Consider the following 27,247-nt stretch of genomic DNA (forward strand, 5'->3'; position numbering starts at 1 on the left):
ACCCGATCACATTTTTTTTCCGTCCGAGTCTTTGATTATAAGGATTTGCCGATAACGAGTCCCCCGATCAGATACCTCGACAGTGCATTAAAAAAGCATGCACCCAAATTTTATCAAGTTAATATACTTACATTCCAATATTTTTTAGCATGACTATAAAAAGAGACAAGCTTTTTCTTTTCTTGACTGTCCGACATGAAATCAAGCTAGACTTTTCCTGTTGTAGGTAATTTACCATTACCCAAATTATTTCTATTTGCTAAATGCAAGAATAGTGAGAGGAATTTTTTTAGACAAATACAGCGGCTGAAATAAGTATTTTACATGTCACCATTTTTCTCACTAAATATACTTCCAAAGGTGCTATTGACCTGAAAATGTCACCAGATGTTGGGAACAACACAAGTAATCCATACATGCAAAGAAAGTAGAACAAATAAAATCAGAAATTAAGCTGTGTGTAAAAATGGGAAATGACACAGGGGAAAAAGTATTGAACACATGAAGAAAGGGAGATTCAAAAAGGCATGGAAAGCCAAGACAACACCTAAGATCTATCAATAATCAAACAGCAATCCAGCCCCTTGTCAGTGCAAATGGATATCAGCTGGTTCAGTCGTCCTAATTGATGGCCTACTAAAAGGTCTCTATGCCAAGGCGTGAGTCAAGACATCTCATGATGGGTAAGAGCAGAGAGCTGTCAAGACCATTGCAAACTAATTGTTGCAAAACATAACGATGGCATTGGTTCCAGGCGCGCATATCTAAGCTTCTGAACGTTCCAGTGAGCATGGTTGGGCCCATAATAAGTGGAAAGCCAATCATTCCACCATAAATTTGCCTCGATCAGATGCTCCTTGGGAGATTTCTGACAGAGGAGTGCAAAGAATAATCAGAAGAGCCAAGGACCACCTGTAGAGAGCTTCAAAAAGACCTGGAATTAGCAGGTACTATTGTGACAAGGAAAACGGTGAGTAATGTCCACAAGTAAATGGTACTGCTAAACTTCACATTATTGAAGGATGGATGAAAAAAAGGCAAATGTACCCATAAGTGACAAAAATGTAGCCATTAGTGACAGAAATCTGCTGCCATCTACGAGGATGATGAAAATGAAAACGAGGGTGGACATTTCAACAGGATAATGATCCAAAACATACTGCCAAGGAAACTCTCAATCGGTTTCAAAGAACAAAAATAAAGTAGAATGGCCCAGCCAATCACCTGACTTGAATGCAATCAAAAATCTATGGAAAGAACTGAAACTCAAGGTCCATAAAAGAAGCCCACTGAACCTTCAAGATTTGAAGACTGCTTGTGTGGAGGAATGGGCCAAAGTCACACCAGCGCAATGCATGCGTATAGTTTCTCCATACAGGAGGTGTCTTGAAGCTGTCATTGCAAACAAAGGCTTTTGTACAAAGTATTAAATACATACCAGTTTGGCGTGTTAAGTACTTTTTCGTTGTGTCGTTTCACATTAATACACACAACTTAATTTCTGATCTTATGTTTTACTTTCTTTGTATGTATGGATTACTTGGGTGGTTCCCAACATCTGGTGAAATGTTCATGTCAATAGCACCTTTGGAAATATATTTGTGAAAAATAGTGATGTGTTAAATACTTATGTAGCGTATGTGGGTTAAATAAAAATGTAATTAACTTAGGAGGAAAGAATGAGCTGGAAGCGACGCCTGCGTTACTTCCTGTTTAGCATAATTTTAAATTACAGTGTTATATATCTAACTATTTTATCTAGTAAAAGGGGCACCACGTCACTTTTTATGTGGATAAAATTTAGGGAAAGTGACGAGAAACCTTTTTATCAGTCTCGTAATCTGAAGGTTGCTACACTTTCTGAAAGTTTGATAAGAGTTCTAGACGGCCAGAGGTTTCGTTCCTCGAACCCAAACGCATACATCAATGCAGGTAGTTAATTTTTATAGAACATTTTATGAGATCTAATATGGTGAATCTACAAAAGGCAAATAATACAGGAAAACAAAACAAAACAAACAAAGTACATACGAACATTGGCAAAGGGAACTGACTTGTGATGTGAGGATGGAATGAGCGTGTAGTGAATGCATATAGCTGGGGAGTCCTCGTTAATTTAAACCCAAGTATGCACTAATCTGTAGTTTTAGTAGACCGCAATGTTGGATTTACGTGTGTTGAACACGATTGAGGCAGGCACGTCAAGCTTCCGGGTGTTCGGCCGGCCCGGTCCACATGGGGAACAGGTGGATTTGGCGGAAAGGAAGAAAAAGGGGGAAAAAAGGTAGACCAAAAAGTGGCCCAAAGGGAAGATACACCACCTCTTCATGTTGCTTTTCGTTCCTAGAATTATGTTCTGGTTTATAACCAGTGGGATAAAATATTAATTATTGTATTTAAGATAATGAGACTTGTTTCCAGCTTTGCATTGTCCCGTGCACAACCTCTTTAATTCCTGTAATTAATGTTTCTATTGTATGTGGTTTTGAGAACACTGTAATATTTGCAATGTGGCATTTGTGTTGTGTGGGGTGAACCCTCTCATCCGGGGTTAAGTTGACAGACAGATTTGACATCAGACATTCAAAGACAGGGAATGCAGTCCCAGCCCAAGGTTGGGGGTCATGGTGCCATCTGGCGAGAGCATGTCCGCAGTATACTTAGACATAGATACAGTGGGTACAGAAATTATTCAGACCCCTCTTTTTTTATATTACAGCCATTTGCTAAAATCATTTAAGTTCATTTTTTTTCGACAATATATATATGCTATTGACATGAAAATTTCTCCAGATATTGGGAACAACCCAATTAATCTATACATATAAAGAAAGTAGAACAAACACATTCAGAAATTAAGTTGTGCGTAATAATGTGAAATGACACAGGGAAAAAGTATTGAACACGCTAACTGGTATTTATTTAATGCTTTGTACAAAAGCCTTTGTTTGCCATGACAGCTTCAAGACGCCTCCTGTATGAAGAAAGCAAAGTAAAGCAAAACAATTTTATTTATGTAGCACATTTCATACACAAGTTAACTCGATGTGCTTTACATGATTAAAAGCATTTAAAAACAAAGACAAAACAGCTTATAAACATTTAAAACAAAGAGAAAAACTAAATAAAAGTACCATTAAAACAGCTTACAGTGCAAGAAATATAATTTAAAAGTGGAAATGCTCTAAAAAGCATGACAAAAAAGTTTTTCACCTGGACTTAAAAACATTCACACTTGGGGGGTCACTTCTCTTGGCAACTTATTCCATTTGTGTGCAGCTTACTAGCTAAATGCTGCTTCACCATGTTTGCTTTGGACTCTGTGCTTCACTATTTGACCAGAGTCTGTCGATCTCGGAGCCCTACTGGGTTTATGTTCCATCAGCATTTCTTTCATGTACTCAGGACCTAATCTATTCAGGGATTTATAGAACAGTACCAGAACTCAAAAATATATTCTAAAGCTGACTGGGAGCCAGTGTAAAGACTTGGAATTGGAGTAATATGCTGTGACCTCTTTGTTCTGGTCAGAACCTGACCTCAGGTCGGAATCTATCAGTACACCAAGGTTTCGTACTTGGTTTTTGGTTTTTAAAGAGAGTGAATCCAGGTATTTACTAACAGCAATCCTCTTTTCTTTCTTGCCAAAAACGATTATCTCAGTTTTGTTGTGGTCTAATTGAAGAAAATTTTGGCTCATCCAGGTATCTGTTTTAGACAGTGACACAACACCTCAGTTGAGCTGTAGTCATCTGGAGACACTGCTAGATATAACTGTCATCTGCATACTGTTTATTACAGTATTTTCCTCTATGAACTCGTACTAATTTGACTGCTACTTTGCTCTTCAAACTTGGCTTATCCCCGCGGTTCCAGCCAGACCAATGTAACAAGTGTACTGTACCACACAAGCACTTATTTTGGTGTTTACGACTTCATGTGGTAGCTTAGCAATTAGCATGGTGGTCCATTTGTCTCGTCTTATCCCCTGTCCTTCGTTATTACAATACTTGTCTAAAGGGGTAGTTTATTCGCTGTCATGGAAGCGATGATTATTGACTTATGATGCGTTGGCAACGGACGCGAGGCGCATGTTCGCCTCCGTGGCTCGGCATCGTATTTATCTATTATCTATCTATTTAGCTGCGTTATCTGTAGCTTGTTGGTAGCTGGGGCAGTGCTAAATAGCATGCAACAACCATTCCACCCCCGTACAGCGGAAAGCAGCAAGGTTGGGACTTTCTGTTGGTGCTAGTAGCTGCTAGCATCGCGACATGCAAATTGGAATTATTACAGTAATAAAGATGTTCACCTTTTTTATTATTGTGTGTTTGTTACTAGAAGTTTGTTGAGTGTATGTTATTTAACATTTATGCTTATTTCACATTTATGGTTGATTTTGTGGCCCTGTGTCATTAGGAAACCGTGAGTGTAATAGTGACCTCCCAGTCAATTCAAGTGGATATTCAGCAAAGCTCTACAGGGCATTGCTTGCTAATAGTAAATGATTCTTTAGTCTGATGTGCACACACTCGCGCAGCGGCCGTCAGTGATCAACATGTCACATTTTGCATGAGACGTTATTTCGGTAGTTTTATTTTTGTGAAAAAAGTCTTTGTCTGAAAGCGAAAATGTACTTTTGTGCTATTTTGTTAAATCACTAATTTTATTATTTCATTTTTGACACTATAATAATGGAATACTATTGGCGGAGGAATATTTGTGATGAGGCCAAGTGTAACAGGGATTTAGAATTTCTCTTCCTTCTGTGCGAAGTTCTGTTACCCATTACCTTCGACTTTCAATAACATTCACTCCACCACTAAAGAATGTCACTGTTACAGTATGCTTAAAGTCGGCAGATCGTTTCATCAGGGAGCGCGCTCGGGACCCAGGCTTCTCTAAGTAGAGTTCCACTGTAGCTGCTCCCGGCCAGGTCCCCCTCTGGAGCCAGGCCTGGAGGTGGGGCTCGAAGACGAGCGCCTGGTGGCCGGGTCTGCACCCATGGGGCACACCCCGAAAGGGTAACGTGGGTCCCCCTTCCCATGGGCTTACCACCTGTGGGAGGGGCCATAGGGGTCGGGTGCAGTGTGAGCTGGGCGGTGGCCGAAGGCGGGGACCTTGGCGATCCGATCCCCGGCTACAGAAGCTGGCTCTAGGGACGTGGAATACCGACTAGATATAGTCCGACTCGCCTCCACACACAGCTCGCCTATGCACCAAACAGCAGTTCAGAGTACCCACCCTTTTTGGAGTCCTTGGAGGGGGTGCTGGAGAGCGCTCCCGCTGGGGATTCCATTGTTCTGTTGGGGGACTTCAATGCTCACGTGGGCAATGACAGTGAGACCTGGAAGGGCGTGATTGGGAGGAACGGCCCCCCCGATTAGAACCCGAGCGGTGTTCTGTTATTGGACTTCTTTGCTCGTCACGGATTGTCCATAACGAACATCATGTTCAAGCATAAGGGTGTCCACATGTGCACTTGGCACCAGGACACCCTAGGTTGCAGTTCGATGATCGACTTTGTGGTCGTGTCATCGGACTTGCGGCCGCATGTCTTGGACACTCGGGTGAAGAGAGGGGTGGAGCTGTCAACTGATCACCACCTGGTGGTGAGTTGGCTCCGATGGTGGGGGAAGATGCCGGTCCGACGTGGCAGCCCCAAACGTATTGTGAGGGTCTGCTGGGAACGTCTGGCAGAATCCCCTGTCAGAAGGAGTTTCAACTCCCACCTCCAACAGAACTGTGCTCATGTTCCGGGGGAGATCGAGTCCGAGTGGACCATGTTCCGCGCCTCCATTGCTGAGGCGGCCGACCGGAGCTGTGGCCGTAAGGTGGTCGGTGCCTGTAGTGGCGGCAATCCCCGAACCCGTTGGTGGACACCAACGGTGAGGGATGCCGTCAAGCTGAAGAAGGAGTCCTATTGGGCCTTTTTGGCCTGTGGGACTCCTGAGGCAGCTGATGGGTACCGGCTGGCCAAGCGGAATGCAGCTCTGGTGGTCGCTGAAGCAAAAACTCGGGTATGGGAGGAGTTCGGTGAGGCCATGGAGAAAGACTTCCCGGACGGCTTCGAGGAAATTCTGGTCCACCATCCGACGTCTCAGGAGAGGAAAGCAGTGCACCACCAACACTGTGTATAGTGGGGATGGGGCGCTGCTGACCTCGACTCGGGACGTTATGAGTCGGTGGGGAGAATACTTCGAAGACCTCCTCAATTCCACCGACACGCCTTCCCATGAGGAAGCAGTGTGTGGGTTCTCTGAGGCGGGCTCTCCTATCTCTGGGTTTGAGGTCACCGATGTAGTTAAAAAGCTCCTCGGTGGCAGGGCCCCGGGGGTGGATGAGATTCCCCCGGAGTTCCTAAAGGCTCTGGATGTTGTGGGGCTGTCCTGGTTGACACGCCTCTGCAACATCGCCTGGACATCGGGGACAGTGCCTCTGGATTGGCAGACTGGGGTGGTGGTCCCCCTTTTTAAGAAGGGGGACCGGAGGGTGTGTTCCAACTACAGGGGGATCACACTGCTCAGCCTCCCTGGTAAGGTCTATTCAGGGGTGCTGGAGAGGAGGGTCCGTCGGGAAGTCGAATCTCAGATTCAGGAGGAGCAGTGTGGTTTTCGTCCTGGCCGTGGAACAGTGGACCAGCTCTACACCCTCGGCAGGGTCCTCGAGGGTGCATGGGAGTTCGCCCAACCAGTCTACGTGTGTTTTGTGGACTTGGAGAAGGCGTTCGACCGTGTCCCTCGGGGAGTCCTGTGGAGGATGCTTCGGGAGTATGGGGTACCGAACCCCCTGATACGGGCTGTTCGGTCCCTGTACGACCGGAGTCAGAGTTTGGTCCGCATATCCGGCAGTAAGTCGGACTCGTTCCCGGTGAGGGTTGGACTCCGCCAAGGCTGCCCTTTGTCGCCGATTCTGTTCATAGCTTTTATGGACAGAATTTCTAGGCGCAGCCGAGGCGTAGAGGGGGTCCGGTTCGGTGGCCTCAGTATTGCATCTCTGCTTTTTGCTGATGATGTGGTTCTGTTGGCTTCATCAAGCCGTGAGCTCCAACTCTCACTGCAGCAGTTCGCAGCCGAGTGTGAAGTGTGAATTAGAGCACTGAGAGGAGTTTCTTGTAGCCTTGAATACAGAAATAGAGAAGTGCACTTTAATGAATTATCTCAATTGAAACATCCTTTATCTTTTTTTCTGTAATGAATCTATCAAAATTAATGCATTACCATTTTATCGTTAATTAGGAGTAGGTGTCATTTTATACGTTTGTTAAATAGTTAAGGGAACTTTAAAATACTGTTTTGTTTTAACATAATAAAAAATTGGACTTGGAGTGGCATTCAGCTGGCAGCTTGTAGAAGGCTCACAAAAGATGCATGTTTATGCCTGTTCAGAATTTGCTATATTTCTTTACATACTGAAAACTCACATCTCGTCTGCCAATATGCGCTTCCCCTAGATACATAGAATTGCTGTCTGGTATGAATGAATAAAGCCAGGTCTCTGTGACCAACACGAGGTGTCAAGGTGTGTCAGGTGTTCCTCCGCACCTGTGCAGTGCGCTCCCACAATCTTGTCAGTAGCTATCCATAGCTTACCCTCAGTTTGAAAGCTGTATGTTGTCAGATTTCGCTTATCCGGAGGAGTAATCAGGAGAAATGTCCTGACCGACTCTCCGTTTAAAGGGTCAAGCTCCCCCCTTTTCCCATACCGGCACCAACACCGTACGCGCAAGGGGACGAGGAGCTGTTAAGCCGGTGTCGAGATGAATTCGCCTAGGTGTGCTAACTGCCTCTAGTTTTACGGAGCCAATCCGGTCTGCCCTCACTTATCACCCCTTGATGAGTAACCGCACCGAGTGAAAGGGTAATATTGTGAGTACTCCATTTTTACAGCAGCTTCATCCCTTAAAAATCGATTGCACTTGTAATTGACCTAGTAAATTTAACAATCCTTGTTAGGACCGTACGGATTTGTTTTTGTGTTAAGCCGAAGAGATATATATGAGTTACTTTTTGGGATGGTGTTACGTCCCGGTGTTATTGGTATCGTCGACGTTCAATCACTTACAAGAGGTTGAGTGATAAAAATGAGACAACTTCTCATTATAAGAATGACAAAGATAGAATAGAATTAATGCAAGGTATTTATTTCAGTGATTACTTAAGGTTAAAATGATAATATGACAGAAAGGGTTTGTAATATAAAATAAACAATAATAAGAATAATAACAATGAAAATAAGTAGAAGTAATTTAAAAGTAATAAATCATAAAACAAGTATTACCTTTTGAGTGAGCCTTATGGAGTGATTAAGTCCTACGGAGCCGTGATGCCAATTAATAATAAGATAATTTGGAATATAAGAATCCCTGGACAGCTGACTAGCCCTTTTCCCTATCCAAGCAATGTAAATAGCGGTTCTATTAGTTACCCTATTATAATATTCTTTTAGTCTTACCCAATTAAAGAGGAAGATTCAAAGATGAATTCCTCCTGCCAGCATGTCAATTTCATTGCGAGGGAAAAAGAACGTGTCTCCCTTTCTCGAGAGAAGAATGAGCTCCGTTTATCAGCGTGTGAGGCCTTTATAACCTTGGTTTTTCAGAAACTCCCTTTTTCTAAAAATAATCCTTTGTTTACGCTGTCCTGATATGACCTGAGTGTGAAAGTACTTTTCACTTTCACTTCTCAGCGTGTCTTTATTTTGACCTGAGTGGGAAGCACCTGTTTCTCCCTCAGAGTGGCGGTATCTTTCACTTTCACTTCTCAGCGTGTCCTTATTTTGACCTGAGTGGGAAGCACCTGTTTCTCCCTCAGAGTGACCTGACGTAACCTGAGTGGAAGTATCTTTCACTTTTACTTTCAACGTTATCCTGACTTGACCTCTTATTTGCTCACCCAAAATAGGCTTCTTAGTAAATACATTCAACTACAAGCACATTTGATATGTTTCTGTAGGTTCTCAGTAAATACATTCAAGCACATTTCATATGTCTTGAACTCAACCAATACATTTCATCACACTATGTCAATCTCTAAGCAATCTGCAATACATGTGTATATGTTAAATGTTAAATAAATTTATATACATTCATGTGAATACAATTCTCTCCTGTATTCAACAGGTACGCTTTTCGTAGTACATCTTGTGATGCGATGCCTGAGAGAGACACTCTTACACAGGTTACAGTTCTTGCACAAAAGCAGTTTCAAAGCATTTTCTATCAGTAATACAAGAGTAAGAACAATCTATAACAGCCTTACTAGGCTTGATGTACTTTTTATCAATGATTTCCAAAAGAACATCCGAGTTATAACATCAAAGAGAACATCAAAATTATCTCAAGGATATAAAATCAAACAAATGGTTATAAGCGGTTGACTTCAGTATGTGTTTGTTTACTATGATAGGGGGTTTAATAGTATTAAGATTTTAAGAAGACTTATGCTTGACCTGGCGACTCATACTTCATGATCTAAATTTGGTTTGACGACCTCTGGTGGTTGAACCAGGAATTGAAACTGGGGCTAAGCTCAATCATATGAACCCAGCTACATAAGCCAATTATCACCTTATGTTCCATCGCTTCATGTGGCTTGGCCGCTCACTTGACAATGTGCGACAGCTTCCATAGTACGCCTGCTCTGCAGCCCCAGAGCTTGTTTTCTGTTTTTTTCTCAGCAAAACTCTCATCGCTGGGATCACCTGTTGTTGTGTCGATGTCAGGCAGGATGTTGTGTAAGTAGTGGAACTCGGCTATGATGCCTTTCTCGCATTACAGCTTCACAAAGTTCCTGCCAGTACGTACAGGCGTTTTTAAAACATCCATAAAAACATCCAAAATGAGCACAGAATCAGACAGCACTTATCCTATGTGTCTGTGCCCTGCACTATCTTGACCACTGTCCCCCCCCCCCCCCCCCCCCCCACACACACACAAAAAAAAGAAAACCTGACGATGGTTGATTTGCAAACTGGTACCTCAGCATTAAGGAAGACATCTTATTTGGACTTTGGCTGATGTTTCAGGTCTTGCATTATTTGGAAGTGCAGAAACCTGCAGACCTGACTTGTCATCTCCTGCCATGCATAATACATGCTGCAATTTTGAAGTTGAAAGAGGAAGGTCAGTATATCTTAATCAAAAATCATGCTTGTGTAAGTGGTTTTGATTTTTACAGGTAAACCTTTACAGGTACACTACATCCAGAAGTACTGGAAGAGTGAGGCCAATTATCTTCTAAGTTGTGTATCCAATCCATATGTAAATAAAAGACTGCCTAATGACCAAAACGTCTTTTGCAAGGGTGGGCCTTACAGCAAATTAGCCATAACTCATTGACCATTCATTTGACCATTTTAAAAATTCGCTAATATCTTCAACACACACAAATGCCCAAGGTATTTCTCTCAAAAACTTTGAAAGGCCCCACACACGCTCCCCATGAGCATGATTAGATTATGGCAGTGTTTCCCAACCTGTGTTGAGCTAAAACACATATTTTACATAAGTAAATATCTCAAGGAACACCACCAAACAGAAATGTCACAAAAAGTGGAACCACCGGTGAATCATGTCCCTTATGCCATTGTCTGTTATTATTGTTCCATCCATTTTCTTCCGCTTATCTGAAGTTGGGTCGCAGGGCAGCAGCTTTAGCAGGGAAGCCCAGACTTCCCTCTCCCCAGCCACTTTGTCCAGCTCTTTCGCGGGGATCCTGTCGCATTCCAAGGCCAGCCAGGAGACATAGTCCCTCCAGCGTGTACTGGTTCGTCCCCGGGGCCTCCTCCTGGTGGGCGGTGCCAAGAACACCTCACCAGGGAGGCGTCCAGGAGGTATCCTAAACTGGGCCACCTCATCTGGCTCCTCTCGATGCGTAGTAGCAGCGGCTCTACTCTGAGCCCCTCCCGTATGACCGAGCTTCTCACCCTGTCTCTAAGGGAGAGCCCGGACACCCTACGGAGGAAACACATTTCGTCTGCTTGTGTTGTTTGGGTGTCGACCCACAGCTTGTGACCATAGGGTGGGGAAATTGAAATATTTGGGTTAGGACTCAGCTCCTTCTTCACCAAGATAGACCGATGCAGAGTCGCATTGCTGCAGACACTGCTCCAATCCACCCATCAATCTTCCCTCACTCGTGAACAAGACCTCAAATACTTGAACTCCTCCACTTGGGGAAGAATCTCATTCCCGAACTGGAGAGGGCACTCCAACTTGTTTTCAGTGAGGACCATAGCCTCAGATTTGGAGGTGTTGGTTCTCATCCTAACCGCTTCACACAATGATGCTAACAGCTCCAGTGAGAGTTGAGGATTTCAGCTTGATGAAGTCAACAGAACCACATCATCTGCAAAATGCAGAAACGCAATACTGAGGCCATCAAAACTTCTCGGCTGCACATTTAATTCTGTCCATAAAAGTTAGAAACAGAAGGGCAGCTTTGGCGGAGTTCAAACCTCAACTTGAAAGGAATCGCACTTACTGCCGGCAATGGGGACCAAACTCTGACACCACAGGACTCCCCAAGCGATACAGTTGAATGACTTCTCCAACTCCACAAAGCACATGTAGACTAATTAGGCGATCTCCCATGCACCGTCCAGAACCCTGCTGAAGGTGTAGAGCTTGTCCACTGTTCCACGGCCACGACGAAAACCACACTGTTCCTCCTGAATCTGAGATCCAACTGCCCGTCTGACCGTCCTCTCCAGCACCCTTGAATAGACCTTACAAGGGAGGCTGAGGATGGGATCCCCCTGTAGTTTTATCACACCCTCTGGTGGGGGACCACCACCCCAGTGTACCAGTCCATCGGCACTATCCCTGAGTTCTACTTAATGTTTTAGAGGATGTTGCAACATCCAGAGCCTTTAGGAACTCTAGGCAGATCTCATCTACAGCCGAGGAACTTTACAACCACCTCAGCAAATTAAATCCAGAGATTCTGCCTCAGAGTCCCAAGACTCTGCTTTTCATACTGTCACTGGAATTGAGGTCTTTGAAGTATTCTCCCCAACAACTCACAATGTCCCGATTTGAGGTCAGCAGCACTCTACTCGCACTATACACTGTTGAGGAGGCAATGTACTTCCCCCTCGGGGACTGCCGCCACGACAGAGACGGACCATCTTACGGCCACAGCTTCGGTTAGCCGCTTCAACAATGCAGGCACGGAACATGGCACACGCGGACTCAGTATTCCCTGCCTCCCCCGGGACCTTCTGCCAGAGGTCGAAGTTGAAAATTCCTTACAAACACGCCCTTCCTGGTCTCACTGTCATTGCCCAAATGACTATTGAAGTTATCCAGCAGGGAGTCCCCAGATGGAGTGTTATATAGCACCCCCACCAGGGTCTCCAAAAAGGGTGCATACTCTGAGCTGCTGTTTGGTGAACAGGCAGAAACAACAGTCAGTACCTGTTCCCCATCCAAAGGCGGAGGGAGGCTAGCTCTTGTCCACTGGGTTGAACCCCAACATGCAGGCACCAAGCTCGGGAACAGGTATGCCCACACCTACGCAGCGCCTTTCACCGGATGCAACTCCAGAGTGCGAGAGAGTCCAACCCCTCTCAACCAGAGCCCAATCAGTGTGTTGAGGCTAGTCCGATGATATCTAGTTGGAACTTTTCAACCTCACATACCAGCTCGAGCTCCTTTGCTGCGAGAGAGTTGACATTCCATGTCATTAGAGCCAGCCTCTGTAAATGGTAAATGGACTACACTTACAGTGGGTACAGAAAGTATTCAGACCCCCTTAAAATTTTCACTTGTTATATTGCAGCCATTTGCTAAAATCATTTTTCATTTTTTTTCCTCATTAATGTACACATAGCACCCCATATTGACAGAAAACAACTGAATTGTTGAAATTTTTGCAGATTTATTAAAAAGGAAATACTGAAATATCACACAGCCATAAGTATTCAGACCCTTTGCTGTGACACTCATACTTAACTCGGGTGCTGTCCATTTCTTCTGATCATCCTTTAGATGGTTCTACACCTTCATTGGAGTCCAGCTGTGTTTGTTTATACTGATTGGACTTGATTAGGAAAGCCACACAGCTGTCTATATAAGACATTAAAGCTCACAGTGCATGTCAGAGCAAATGAGAATCATGAGGTCAAAGGAAGTGCCTGAAGAGCTCAGAGACAGAATTGTGCCATGGCACAGATCTGGCCAAGATTACAAAAAAATGTCTGCTGCACTTAAGGTTCGTAAGAGCACAGTGGCCTCCATAATCCTTAAATGGAAGACGTTTGGGACTACCAGATGCCTTCCTAGAGCTGGCCGTCCGGCCAAACTGAGCAATCGGGGGGAGATGAGCCTTGGTGAGAGAGGTAAAGAAGAACCCAAATATCACTGTGGCTGAGCTCCAGAGATGCAGTCTGGAGATGGGAGAAAGTTCTAGAAAGTCAACCATCACTGCAGCCCTCCACCAGTCAGGGCTTTATGGCAGAGTGGTCCGACAGATGCCTCTCCTCAATGCAAGACACATGAAAACCAGCATGGAGTTTGCTTAAAAAAAAAAAAAAAAAAAAAACACCTGAAGGACTCCAAGATGGTGAGAAATAAGATTCTCTGGTTTGATGAGAACAAGATATAACTTTTTGGCCTTAATTCTAAGCGGTATGTGTGGAGAAAACCAGGCACTGCTCATCACCTGTCAAATACAGTCCCAACAGTGAAGTATGGTGGTGGCAGTATCATGCTGTAGAGGTGTTTTTCAGCAGCAGGGACAGGACGACTGGTTGCAATCGTAGGAAAGATGAATGCGGCCAAGTACAGGGATATCCTGTACCAAAGCCTTCTCCAGAGTGCTCAGGACCTCAGACCGCGCCGAAGGTTCACCTTCCAACAAAACAATGAACCTAAGCAGCTAAAATAAGTGGCTTTCAGAACAACTCTGTGAGTCTTCTTGAATGGCCGAGCCAGAGCCTTGACTTAAACCCAATTGAGCATCTCTGGAGAAGTTCACCAACCTACCTGACAGTACTGGAGAGGATCTGCAAGGAGGAATGGCAGAAGATCCCCAAATCCAGGTTGTTGCATCATTCCCAAAGAGACTCATGGCTGTATTAGCTCAAAAGGGTGTTTCTCCTTAATACTGATCAAAGGGTCTGAATACTTATGGCTGTGTGAGATTTCGTTTTTTCTTTTCTAATAAATCTGCAAAAAAAATTCGACAATTCTGTCAATTTTGCTGTCAATATGGGGTGCTGTATGTACATTAATAAGGAAAAAACATGAACTTAAATGATTTTAGCAAATGGCTGCAATATAACAGAGTGGAACATTTCAGGGGGTCAGAATACTTTCCATACCCACTGTAGACAGTGCTTTATCTACACGATCACAAAGCGCTTTACAAAGCCTCACATTCACCCATGCATTCATACGCCAATGGGCGATTGCTGCCATGCCCACTGAGAGCAAATTAGGGTTCAGTGTCTTGCCCAAGGACACTTCGACATGCGGACAGTCGGACCCGGGATTCGAACCAGCTCCCCTTCGGTCACTGGATGACCCGCTCTACTTACTGAACCACAGCCGGGAGTCCCCACATTCGGCCGCCACACAGCTCGCTTTGCACCCGACCACCTTGGCGCCTCCCACAGGTGATGAGCCCATGGGAAGGTAACCCATCTTACCTCTTCAGTCTGTGCATGGCTGGGCTCCATGGGAGCAGGCCTAGCGACCAGCCACTCAGGCCTGGCTTCAGAGAGGTGCCTGTGACCCTCACTGGCTGAGGAAAACTGAAGTCCATATAGTTTTTCATCATCGGAGATCAATGAGCCGTGCTTTGTCTTGCCCTTCAACTGAGACATGTTTGTCCCGGGTGTCCCTGGCAGGGTCATAAGACACTCTCGTAGCACACTAATTTGCCATGGCACACTGGTTTGGAATCACTGACTTATGGGCTTTACACTTTTGCAAACAGTTACAGCTTAGTTTATATTACAAAATGGCCCTATGCACCAGAGTCCTAACCATGGTGAATTGAGCTAATTTGCATGAACTGATATATCAAGATGTCATTAATAAAATCTGTAGTCTTGAGAAAGTGACATACACATGTATAGAAATTTTACCATAATCTGTTAAAAAACATGGCCACCATTGACGAAAACATAATTTTGCTGTACAGAATAGCCATGGTGAAGCAAAGATTCAAAGATTTTTTTTTCTTATGGAAGATGGTTCCAGCTGTAGTAATTTTTTATTTTAGTCCGACACATTGTGTTAATGATTTCCATTCATAGTTTATTTTTTGCTGTTATTGCACTACATTGTTTATTTTGCCTGAGACTTGCTTGTGATTTTTGCCTCTCAAATTCTTCCCTCTTTTTTTGTTCTTCACCCTTCCCTTACAGAGGCATTTGACAACATACCAGCTGTCAAAAAAAACATCCAGAAAGCTACGGTTCAAGCAAGCAAGCTACTGCAACAGTTCAACCCTGACGCAAGTAATTTAGAGGTCGGTAGGTAACACGTAACTGGCACATAGATCATGAAACAAATTGTTTAATATTAACATGAAGCATGACACATCGTCTCTGATAATATATTATGGTTACCCACACAAAACCAAAGCAAGAGCCTCTCCTCAATGTCTATAATATCAAAGACCTGGCTTCACCAAGTTATCATAAGTGAACCGTGACATCTAGTGGGTTGCAGATTTTTGTGGAATTAATTTTAGTTACTATTATTTCTTTATTATTATTATTAAAGAAGTCTGTACAAAAATGCAATCAGTTGCAGTTTCGTTCTAAAAATTCCCCATTTCCCCCTCTTTTTTGCTTTTTTTTTTTTTTACAAAAAAATAGAACAAAGGCAGCTTACCGAATACTCAACAAAAAAAATGAAAATTGGTTTAGCTTCAGGTGTAGTTACCAAAGTTCATATGTGTCAGGGTAATAAAATATATCCATATTACCCAAAATTGATTGAAATAAATTTTTCTATTCTCAGGCAGTAGGTTAGCTTTTTCATTTGATATTTCTTAAGAATTATTCCAAACCATTCCTCTTACATTATTGGACAAAATTGTTGGCACCCCTCTGTTAATAAAAGAAAAACCCACAGTGGTCACAGAAATAATTTGAATCTCACAAAATTAATAAATTAAAATTTAATGAAAATCAGACATTGTTTTTGAATTGTGGTTCACATAATTAATTTGTTTTTTAAATTCATGAAACAGGCCAGCTGGGAGACATAGTCTCTCCAGTATGTCCTGGGTCGTCCCCTTGGTCGTTCCTACCCTCACCTATGGTCACGACCCACAGCTCGTGACCATAGGTGAGGGTAGGAACGTAAATCGACCGGTAAATTGAGAGCTTCGCCTTTCGGCTTAGCTCCACTATGGATCGATACAAAGTCTGCATCACTGCAGGCAGACACTAGCGAGCCACCTGTTGATCTTCCTTTCCATTATTCCCTAACTCGTGAACAAGACCCCAAGATACTTGAACTCCTCCACTTGGGGCTGGATCTCATCCCTGACCTGGAGAGGGCACACCACCCTTTTTTCGACTGAGGACCATGGTCTCAGATTTGGAGGTGCTGATTTTCATCCCAGCTGCTTCACACTCTGCTGCAAACCGCTCCAGTGAGAGTTGGAAATCACGGCTTGATGAAGCCAACAGAACCACATCATCTGCAAAAACCAGAGATGCAATACTGAGGCCACCAAACCGGACCGTCTCTATGCCTCGGCCGCGCCTACAAATTCTGTGCATAAAAGTAATAAACAGAATTGGTGACAAAGGGCAGCCTTGGCGGAGTCCAACCCTCACCGGAAATGAGTCCGACTTACTACCAGCAGAACGGACCAAACTGACACTGGTCATACAGGGCTTCAGTTGACCGAGGGACGCGGTCAACGCCTTCTCCAATTCCACAAAACACATGTAGATATTTAATAAGAATTCTGCATTATTGGTACTCACACCAGAACATGCAAGTTACTGTAGATGGAGCCAAACCATGTCAACCTCATTCCCTGTTACCATTGGGTGAAAGGTGGAATATGGTCGCCTATCCTTTTTAACCTGTATATGGATGGCCTGTCTAAATAATTAGAGGTGTAAGACTGGATATATGGTGGGGAATCTGTTTCATTTAATGTATGCTGATGACCAGTACTGGTTTACAGCAACTGCTTCGAGCTGTACATGGAAGTCATGACATAAAATGTAATCCCCAAAAGAGTGTCATCATCGTTCATCCATCCATCCATCCATCCATTTTCTACCGCTTATCCAAAGTCGGGTCGCAGGGGCAGTAGCTTTAGCAGGGACGCCCAGACTTTCCTCTCCCCAGCCACTTCATCCAGCCCTTCCGGGGGCGTTCCCAGGCCAGCCGAAGGATGTAGTCTCTCCAGCGTGTCCTGGATCGTCCCCGGGGTCTCCTCCCGGGGGGACGTGCCCGGAACACCTCACCAGGGAGGCATCCGGGAGGCATCCAAATCAGATGCCCCAACTTACGTTCATGTCGCGCGGAAATGCGGAACGGAAACACTCGGAACGGACTACACTACACTACAGGTCTTGCCCAATGAGCAGAGGTACTGACTCGATAGGGGACACAAAGACAGGGTGGACCATCGAATATGGCCCAATTGTCCAATGCAACAATACCACAGAGTTCAGTGGGGTTTCTCATGTTGGAACTTGTCACAAAGTTGGTCGAACACGTCCTCTGACATAATCGTGAAGTCGGCCGCAGTGTCGACGAGTGCGTCATGTTGGTGTGAGTTCAAGTGTGGTTGTGAAGTAAAACCTTTCTGTGTTATTAAGGTAAAGTTTATCCTCAGTGGTGGCGAATGGGAACCATTTAAGGTAAAAGTCGATGTCTTTAAGATATGCTGCCGTGTCATGGGAGCAGTCAGGTTTAGGTTCGACTCTCGGAATATTGCGCGCAATTTTGTCTGTAAGTCTTTTAAGGTCACAGCTGGAGAGGCGCCAGGACAAGGGAGAGGCGCGGGGGAGTCCAAGAGGTCAGCTGCAACTGGCTCGGCCAGCTCTCGAGTTGGTGATGCCAAATAAGGAGCAGGGCCAGGCGCAGTGACAGGAACCCTTGACATTTCCCCGGGGGCCTCATGACCAAATGTCGGAGAGGGCTTGTAGAGCTTTGCCGGGCGGCTGAAAGTTGGGGGCTCACCATTTTCGTCCGAAAGTGGTGGCCCTTTGGAGAACAGGAAGTCCTCAATTTACGAACGAGTTCCGTTCCTACGCTGGCGACATAACACGAATTTCCGCGTAAGTCGGATTTCACCGTTAACGTAGAAATTTACTGCAAAATACTTCTGTTACGGGTATTGTCCCACGTGATTGTGACAGCAAGCTCAGTCTGTGTGGGCGTGTGCGTCGACGTGTGAGTGAGACGAGACTGTGCAGGCGTCGTCCAGCGGGACTGCGAAGGAGGAAGGAGTGCGCGCCGGTGCGAGTGTGTACAGTGGAAAGTGTAGTGACGGCGACCGGGGAAGAGTAGCGATTAGCGGAAGACCCGTTGATGTTGAATACGCAGAGGAGCTAATAAAGCCAATAAAGCAGCAAATCGGTGCTTCATGCCTTTACTGTTGCCGCCACCCAGCTCAGCTGTGCCACGAGAGAAGGGAGTTAACCCCTGCGTCTCCCGACCACGGTCAGGTGACCGTAGCAGGAAAGGTTAACACTTCGTATAAAGAAACTAAAATACATTAAAATAAAAAAAATAAGATGCTGTACTTACCATTACTGCTGAGAGTGTGAAAAAAGGCAAAGACACTCCCGGACAAACACAGACAAGCACTATGCACTAGCTAAGCAGAAACACTATGGTGCTGGGACAAAATGGCGGACGAGGCACGGGTGTCGTAAAGTCGAAACGTCGTAGGTCGAGTACGTCATAACTCGAGGACTTCCTGTACTGTTCTCAATTGGCAATTAATTGACGGGCCGCCTGTAGTTCTTGCCGGACAAGTACTAATTCGGTTTGCTGATCTAGCTTTAGCTGTTGAAGGTGGCTCATGTCGGATTCTAGTATTGTCAATTGTGACATGAGTTCACACGAGTACTCAACGCTTTTGGAGCGTTCATCTTTGAGCATCTCAACGGTCTGCTTGAGTTGTTTGATGTCCTCAGTGGCGTTACACAGAAACCACTCTGCAAGCTTGTTAGCCGCTTTGGTTCCGCGTAATTTTACTTCTAAGGGGTGATCAGTCAACTCCGACAGCTCGCTTTTAAGTTATGAAATTTCAGATGCGGCGGTTTGCAACAGTGTTTCCTGTGTGCAGTTAGTCTGTACGCACGAAGCAAGAGCTTGTTTGAGCTCCTTGTTCTCACGGCGTGCCAGTGCAACACTGTCGACGGAGAGCGTCGCTTGAACAGTGTTGGCATTGGGGGTGAGGGGCACACTGTGTGCTTTCGCATCCACAAGCTGAGTTTCAACATCAACTAGGGGGGCTTGTGCCAGGTTCAAACGAGTATTGGACTCTGCTAGCTGTGCCATTAAGTTAACTTCAAGTTTCTGCTGTGCAGCTTCTAGTTTGAGCCTCCTTCGGCTTTCCTCCACATTGCTCCATTTTAATTGTGACATTGTTGACATTAATTATGAAGTTCAAAACTATGCAAGCGCAAGATTCTCATCTTACCCCAGGTCTCCAACAAAAGTGGTCCCATCCAAAAGTGGCATTTCAAAATAAAAGTCCCCTGAACTTGGCATATTTCACTGTCATTACCACTGATTTAAAACATTAGTTTAAAAAAAATGTGCGGTATCGCAACACCAGTCCAGTTCTGGGGGACACTAGACCACCCTAGGTCTCCAACAAAAGAGGTTCTGATGTGGTATTTCAAAATAAAAGTCCCTTGAAATATACATATTTCACTGTCACTACCAATTTTAAGAAATTATTAGAAATAATCCTGTTCGTATCGCAAAACCTTTCCCCTTCATACATGTAGAAGACAATCCCAGGATGCTACTACATTACTGCCATCCCCATTTGGTGTAGTATATCTGAAGGGTTTAAAAACCCCATTGTTTTTTATCATTAAATAGGATTTTTTTTTTTTTTTTTTTTTTTGCTTTCAAAATTAACACTTTAACCACTCATACATACTACACTGTTGTTATTCATATATATTACAATATTTCACAAAAACAGTCAATTGTAAAATAGTTTTCTGTTTCTGCAACAGAAAAAAGATTGGTCTGAACATTTATTGTAGCTGAGAGTCTGTGGGTTCCCATGACAACAGAAGACTGTGTACTCTCTTGTATGATTTGACTGTTTGTTTATGTATTTATATACATACATATTTACCTTTGTGGTCACATTTGTCTGTTAAATCTGTTTGAATGTTTTCATGGAAAATATTTTAATAACTTCCTGTTTGCGTAAAATCTGCCTGATGCCGCAAGACAGTCTGAGACACCTGGAGAGAGATGAAAGAGTATGATCTTGTGGATTACTTCTGTCATTTATCTACTGCTGCTTTTTAAAGCACACGTTAGATGAATAATTTCCTTATTTTATCGAGCTTTGTGTAGAACAAGTGATTTACAAATTGATTCATGTGATTGCTTTAATATTTTTGTTTTTCTAGTTTTCATGGTGTTCCTTATCTAAATAGCAATAAAGCGATAGCAGACATCTATCTGTAAGACGGTTGGTTTCTCTACTGAGGTAAATACATTATTCACAAATGCAAAAATATACTGTACATCCATCCATCCATTTTCAGTAACATTAATCCTGTTTAGGGTTGTGGGGAAAATATACATTTTCAAATTTTTTTTACATGTATTTATTGCATTATTCACATATCATACAACACTATTTCTCTTTTGCTCCAAGTCCATCCCAAGGCACTGCTCATGGTACCACCTTTCGCAGTCATCACACTGGATCTATTCAAAGTAAACATTCAAACACAAAACAATGTAAAGCAATATTTTGCATGTGGGAACAATTAACAACGATAACTTGCTTGATTATTGTTATTAAAATGCTATTACTTAGAAATGTTTTTCTTCAAAATCTAACAAAATCTCATTTCTTTGGAGTTAGCAGACCATAACAACATTCCTATGCCAATAAACAAAAACACATCAGGTAGTCTTGCAAAGTAAAACTCACCCAGTTTCTCATGGGAGGACCTGCTCCTGGCGTGTTAGTTTTGGTACTTTCAAAACAATACGTTAATCTTCAATACTTTGTTGGCAATCCCTTTGCTTAAATCACTGCCTCGATACTCCGTGGCATTGAGGTAATTAGTCTGTGGCATTGCCTGGGAGTTATGGAAGCCCAGATTTCCTTGATGCTTGCTGTCAGTTATTCTTTGTTTGCGAGTCTGGTGCCCCTCATTTTCCTCTGGGGTTTAGATCCGGCAAGTTGGCTGGCCAGTCAAGCACTGTGATCGCATGGGCATCAAACCAGGTTTTGGTGCTTTTGGCAGGATGGGCAGGGGTAAGGTCCTGCTGGAAGATGAAATCTGCATCTCCAAACAGATCTTTAGCAGAAGGAATCATGAAGTTCTCTAAAAGATTCTGGTAGACTGTTGCAGTGACCTTGGATTGACCCTTGGTCGCAGTTCGATGATCGACTTTGTGGTCGTGTCATCGGACTTGCGGCCGTATGTCTTGGACACTCGGGTGAAGAGAGGGGCGCAGCTGTCAACTGATCGCCACCTGGTGGTGAGTTGGCTCCGATGTTGGGGGAAGATGCTAGTCCGACCTGGGAGGCCCAAACGTATTGTGAGGGTCTGCTGGGAACATCTGGCAGAATCCCCTGTCAGAAGGAGTTTCAACTCCCACCTCCGGCAAAACTTCACCCACGTCTCAGGGGAGGCTGTCATGAACGGAACAAAGGATAGAACCCAAAAATGCACGACTCCGAAACAAATGGACAGTTTCAAAAAGAGAGGTTTAATATACGGGCAGAGGTCGGTACACAGGCAGGCAATCAAAAAAAGGCAACAGTATCCAAAAACGTGAGGCAAAAAGGCGAGGTCGATAATCGGAACAGGGTCTAGTCTTACTGTGAGTCTGTGACATGGAAACAAGGAATGCTGGAACGCGACAACAAGGTACAATGAACTGGCGACGAGAAAGAATGAGACACGAGGTTAGATGCAAGGTTAGGATAATAGGATGAACGAGGCACAGGTGGTGAAGATGCTCTCAGGAGCAGGTGTGTATGAAACAGTGGGAAGATAAAAACCGGAACACACACCCATGTAAGTACCCCACCCCACATTAACGGCGGCCCCAGACGGCCCCGGAGCCCATGGATGCACAACGTGGAAGTCCCGAATGAGCGAGTCATCCATGATAAATGCAGATGGCACCCATGAACGTTCCTCAGGCCCGTAGCCCTCCCAGTCCACCAGATATTGAAACGCCCTCCCCCTCAGACGAGACGACAACAGCCGCCTCACAGTGAAGACAGGGCCTCCATCCACGAACCTGGGGGGAGGAGGGGGCCTGGAAGGCGGGACCAGAGGGGACACCCGGGCTGGCTTGAGCAGGCTGACGTGAAAAGCAGGGTGGACCCGCATTGACCTTGGGAGCCTATGCTTCACGGTGACAGGGTTGATGATCCTTGTGATGGGTAAGGGCCCAACGAACCTGGGAGCGAGCTTCCGGGACTCCACCCGTAGTTGAATATGCTTGGTGGAGAGCCTAACCTGCTGACCCACTTTGTAGCTCGAGGCCGGTGTCCCCCGACGGTCAGCAGCGGTTTTGTAGGATCGTCTCTGGCAAAGCAGCATCTGGCGTCACAGGAGGGGGAAGCATTACACCATCGGCACTGCTGACCTCGACTCGGGACGTTGTGAGTCGGTGGGGAAAATTTATAATAAATAAAAGACCTCCTCAATTCCACCAACACGTCTTCCTATGAGGAAGCAGAGTCTGGGGTCTCTGAGGCGGGCTCTCCTATCTCTGGGGTTGAGGTCACCAAGGTGGTTAAAAAGCTCCTCGGTGGCAAGGCCCCGGGGGGGAATGAAATTCGTCCGGAGTTCCTAAAGACTCTGGATGTTGTGGGGCTGTCCTGGTTGACATGCCTCTGCAACATCACATGGACATCGGGGACAGTGCCTCTGGATTGGCAGACTGGGGTGGTGGTCCCCCTTTTCAAAAAGGGGGACCGGAGGGTGTGTTTCAACTACAGGGGGATCTATTAAGGTCTATTCAGAGGTGCTGTAGAGGAGGTCCATCGGGAAGTCGAATCTTAGATTCAGGAGGAGCAGTGTGGTTTTCGTCCTGGCCGTGGAACAGTGGACCAGCTCTACACCCTCGGCAGGGTCCTTGAAGGTGCATGGGAGTTCGCCCAACTAGTCTAAATGTGTTTTGTGGACTTGGAGAAAGCGTTCGACCGTGTCCCTCGTGCTTCGGGAGTATGGGGTGCCGAACCCCGTGATACGGGCTGTTCGGTCGCTGTACAACCAGTGTCAAGAGTTTGGTCCACATTGCCGGCAGGAAGTAGGACTCTTTTCCGGTGAGGGTTGGACTCCGCCAAGGCTGTCCTTACGATTCTGTTAATAACTTTTATGGACAGAATTTCTTGGCGCAGGCAAGGTGTAGAGGGGGTCCGGTTTGGTGGCCTCAGTATTGCATCACATATCAGACTTCTGAGTGAACTACCACAATGACTTCGATGAGTCTCTTTTGAAATAGAAATTTAAATATGTTAGAAAAATAATCATCTTAGCATGACCTTTCAGCAGGGCCATGTCTGTACAATCATTTGATTCGTCCACAGCAATGGACATAAATTCGGAAGCTTTCCTGCAACATCCTTTGCAAGTAGTTCCACTCCGTGAAGTTGTTGTGACTGAGAGAGGCACTTTTTTAATAGCTTCAGTGACAAGCTGCTTAGTTTTGTTATCAACCATGACCTCATCAATGACAGCAAGTGTGCAGTTGTTTACTGTTCCCGATTCGGTAGAAGGTCTCTTATATCCCTATCACCAGTGTATGGGTTTAATACTTGTTACGTTTGGCAAAAAAAATACTTCTCAGTCCATTTGAATTATAATTGCCAGTTTTCAACATCCACATTGCGTCTTTTTGGCTTCGAGAGACATTTTTATCATGCTGTACACACACTGTCTCTTCTCTTTATCAGTCTTTTCCATTTGTCATAATTTTTTCCTCCCGCGGCCACGTCCAGGGAGGTTGGCTACTGGATCTTAGATTTCTGAATAATTTGTGCAACAATTGTCACAGGAACATCAAGCTGCTTGGAGACTCACTTATAGCCTTTATCTTTAACGTGCTTGTCAATAATTTTCTTTCTCCTCTCCTGAGACAACTCCCACCCTCCCTGAGACAACTCCCTCCCTCACTTACTCTGGTCCATGTTTAGTGTGGTACACACCATGTCACCAAACAATAATGCGGCACCCTTTAAAAAGGCCAACTGACTGATTACAAATTTGAAGACACTTGTGATGCTAATTTAGGACACACCTTGTTTGAACATGTCCCAATGGGCAAATTATTTTCAATCTTTTCCAGGGGTAGCATAATTTTTGTCAAGGCCTTTTCCATGAGTTTTTTTTTAATACAATTATGTTTACCACAATTCAAAAGCAATGTCTGATTTTCATTGGTCAATTTCCATAGAATTTTTATCATGCTGTACACACACTGTCCTCTACCAAGTGCATCAGAAGTTTCGCTCCTCCACCCAGAATCAGAATCATCTTTATTTCTGCAACTATGTCCAAAAAACACACAAGGAATTTGTCTCCGGTAGTTGGAGCCACTATTGTACGACAACAGACAGTAAATTGACAGATAATACGTTTGAGACATAAAGCTATTGAGAAAAACATTGAGCAATACAAGGTTGCCAGTTATCTGGTAATGCCGGTACATTATTTTTTTTTTTGGACAATTGTGCAAAAAGATGCATAGTCCTCTAGCAATTAGAACAGTTTGAATGACTAATATAGCAATAGTCCGGTACAATGACCAATGTGCAAAGGGCGCCGAGACTTCAAGGAATGTATACAGTTTAAAGTGACTAATAGTGCAATAATCTGGGACAATGTCGATTGTGCAAATGTTGTCAGTGTGAAAGTGGTGCAGATGCTACTCTGGCATGAGTGGCCAGTATTGGTCAACAACAACAGATATGCAAATAGTGCAGAGTGGCGAGACTACCACAGTGAGTACACGAGTATTGTATAATTGGCCCGACAGAAATGTGACAACAAACTCAAGACAAAGAATTGCCGGCATTTTGCAATGGAATTGTAAGTTAGCTGTTTAAGAAGTTGATGGCAAGAGTGAAGACGCTGTTGGAATGTCTGCTAGTTTTAGTTTGCATTTTTCGGTAGCGCCTACCTGAGGGAAAAAGCTGGAAGAGCTGGTGACCATGATGTGGAGGGTCCAAGAGGATTTTGCACGCTCATGTCTTAGTTCTGGCAGCGTGCAAGTCCTCAAGGGTGGGTAGCGATCTACCGACAATCTTTTCAGCAGTTTTGATTGTCCATTGCAGTCGGAGTTTGTCTTTTTTTGTAGCAGCACCAAACCAGACTGTGATGGAAGAACACACGACTGATTCGATGACCGCTGTGTAGAACTGCCTCAACAGCTCCTGTGGCAGGCCGTGCTTTCTCAGAAGCCGCAGGAAGTAAATCCTCTGCTGGGCCTTTTTGAGGACGGAGTTGATGTTGATCACCCACTTCAGGTCCTGAGAGACTGTAATTCCCAGGAACTTGAAGGTCTCGACGGTTGACACAAAGCAGTTGGAGAGCATGAGGGGGAGCTGTGGCGAAGGATGCCTCCTGAGGTCCACCATCACCTCTACAGTCTTGAGCGTGTTAGGCTGCAGGTTGTGTCAGCTGCACCACAACTCCAGCCGCTCCACTTCTTGTCGATATGCAGACTCGTCACCGTCTTTGATGAGGCCGATGACCCACTGTGACATTACCACTCATAGACAAAACATGACAGCTCAAATAATAATATGAAGCTAAAAAATGCTTAAGGTACTCAAATGTAATAGATTAACTCTTTATAGGGCTCTCATGAAAATACTTGCAAATTCAAAATTTGTGTCACTTCTCCTTCATAGTGCCACCAGAAAGTATTCACACCCCTTCACGTTTTCCACATTTTGCTATGTTAGACACTTTCTAAAGCTGATTTGAGTATAGTTTTTTTTTAAGTCGATATAAAATATCCCATAATGACAAAGTAAAAACATTTTCAGACATTTGTGTAAATGTATAAAAAAATTTAAACATTCAAACATAATAGGTACGTAGGTATTCACACACTTTTCTATGACACTCAAATTTAAGCTCAGGTGCATCAGATTTCCACTAATCGTCCTTGAGATGCTTCTACAACTTGAATGGAGTACACCTGTGGTAAATTCAGTTGATTGAACATCATTTTGAATGGCACACACCTATCTATATAAGGTCTCATAGTTGGCAGTGGCTATCAGAGCAGAAACCAAGCAATAAAGTCTAAGGAATTGTCTGCAGACCTCCGAGACCGGATTGTGTGAAGGCACAAATATGGGGAAGAATATAAAAGAATTTCAGCAGCATTGAAGGTCCTGAAAAGCACTGTGGTTTTGATTATTCGGAAATGGAAGAAGTTTGGAACCACCAGGACCCTTCCTACATCTGGCTGTCCGACCAAGCTGAGTAACCGAGGAAGAAGGGCCTTGATCAGAGAGGTGAACAAGAACTCTATGGTCACTAAGGCTGAGCTCCAATGTTCCCTTGAGGACATAGGAGAACCATCCAGAAGGTCAACCATTGCTAATGCATTCCACCAATCACGACTTAATGGTAGAGTGGCCAAACGGAAGCCACTTCTCACTAAAAGGCACATGGCAGCCCGCTTGGAGTTTGCCAAAAGGCACCTTAAGGATTCTCAGACCTACAGAAACAAAATTCTCTGGTCTGATGGAACTAAAGTAGAACTTTTTGGCTTGAATTGCAAGCGTCATATGTGGAAGGAAGAGGCACTGCTCATAACCTGGCTAACGCCATCCCTACTGTAAAGCATGGTGGTGGCAGCATCATGCTGTGAGGCTGTTTTTCTGCTGCAGAAACTGTGCGACTCGTCTGCATAGAGGGGTAAGATGACAGCTGCCAAATAAAGAGAAATTCTTCATGAGAACTTGCTCCGGAGTGCTCTGGAACTCAGATTAGGGTGTCGATTCACCTTCCAACACGACAATGACCCAAAGCACACAGCCAAGATAACAAAGGACTGGCTTCA

At 44.5% G+C, this 27,247-nt stretch overlaps 1 protein-coding gene across 5 annotated transcripts in view; it reads left to right on the forward strand.

Moving 5' to 3' along the window:
* Window positions 1-27,247, forward strand: part of rab3gap1 (RAB3 GTPase activating protein subunit 1) — a 176,299-nt gene that overhangs the window by 126,288 nt on the left and 22,764 nt on the right. For all 5 annotated transcript variants that reach the window (XM_061792738.1, XM_061792736.1, XM_061792737.1 and 2 more), the window contains 2 exons: window positions 10,027-10,123; window positions 15,376-15,479. In XM_061792738.1, the coding sequence (XP_061648722.1) occupies window positions 10,027-10,123; window positions 15,376-15,479 (201 nt within the window). The remainder of the gene's footprint in view (window positions 1-10,026; window positions 10,124-15,375; window positions 15,480-27,247) is intronic.

Source organism: Phyllopteryx taeniolatus, chromosome 12, assembly GCF_024500385.1.
Source record: "Phyllopteryx taeniolatus isolate TA_2022b chromosome 12, UOR_Ptae_1.2, whole genome shotgun sequence".
Taxonomy (NCBI): domain Eukaryota; kingdom Metazoa; phylum Chordata; class Actinopteri; order Syngnathiformes; family Syngnathidae; genus Phyllopteryx; species Phyllopteryx taeniolatus.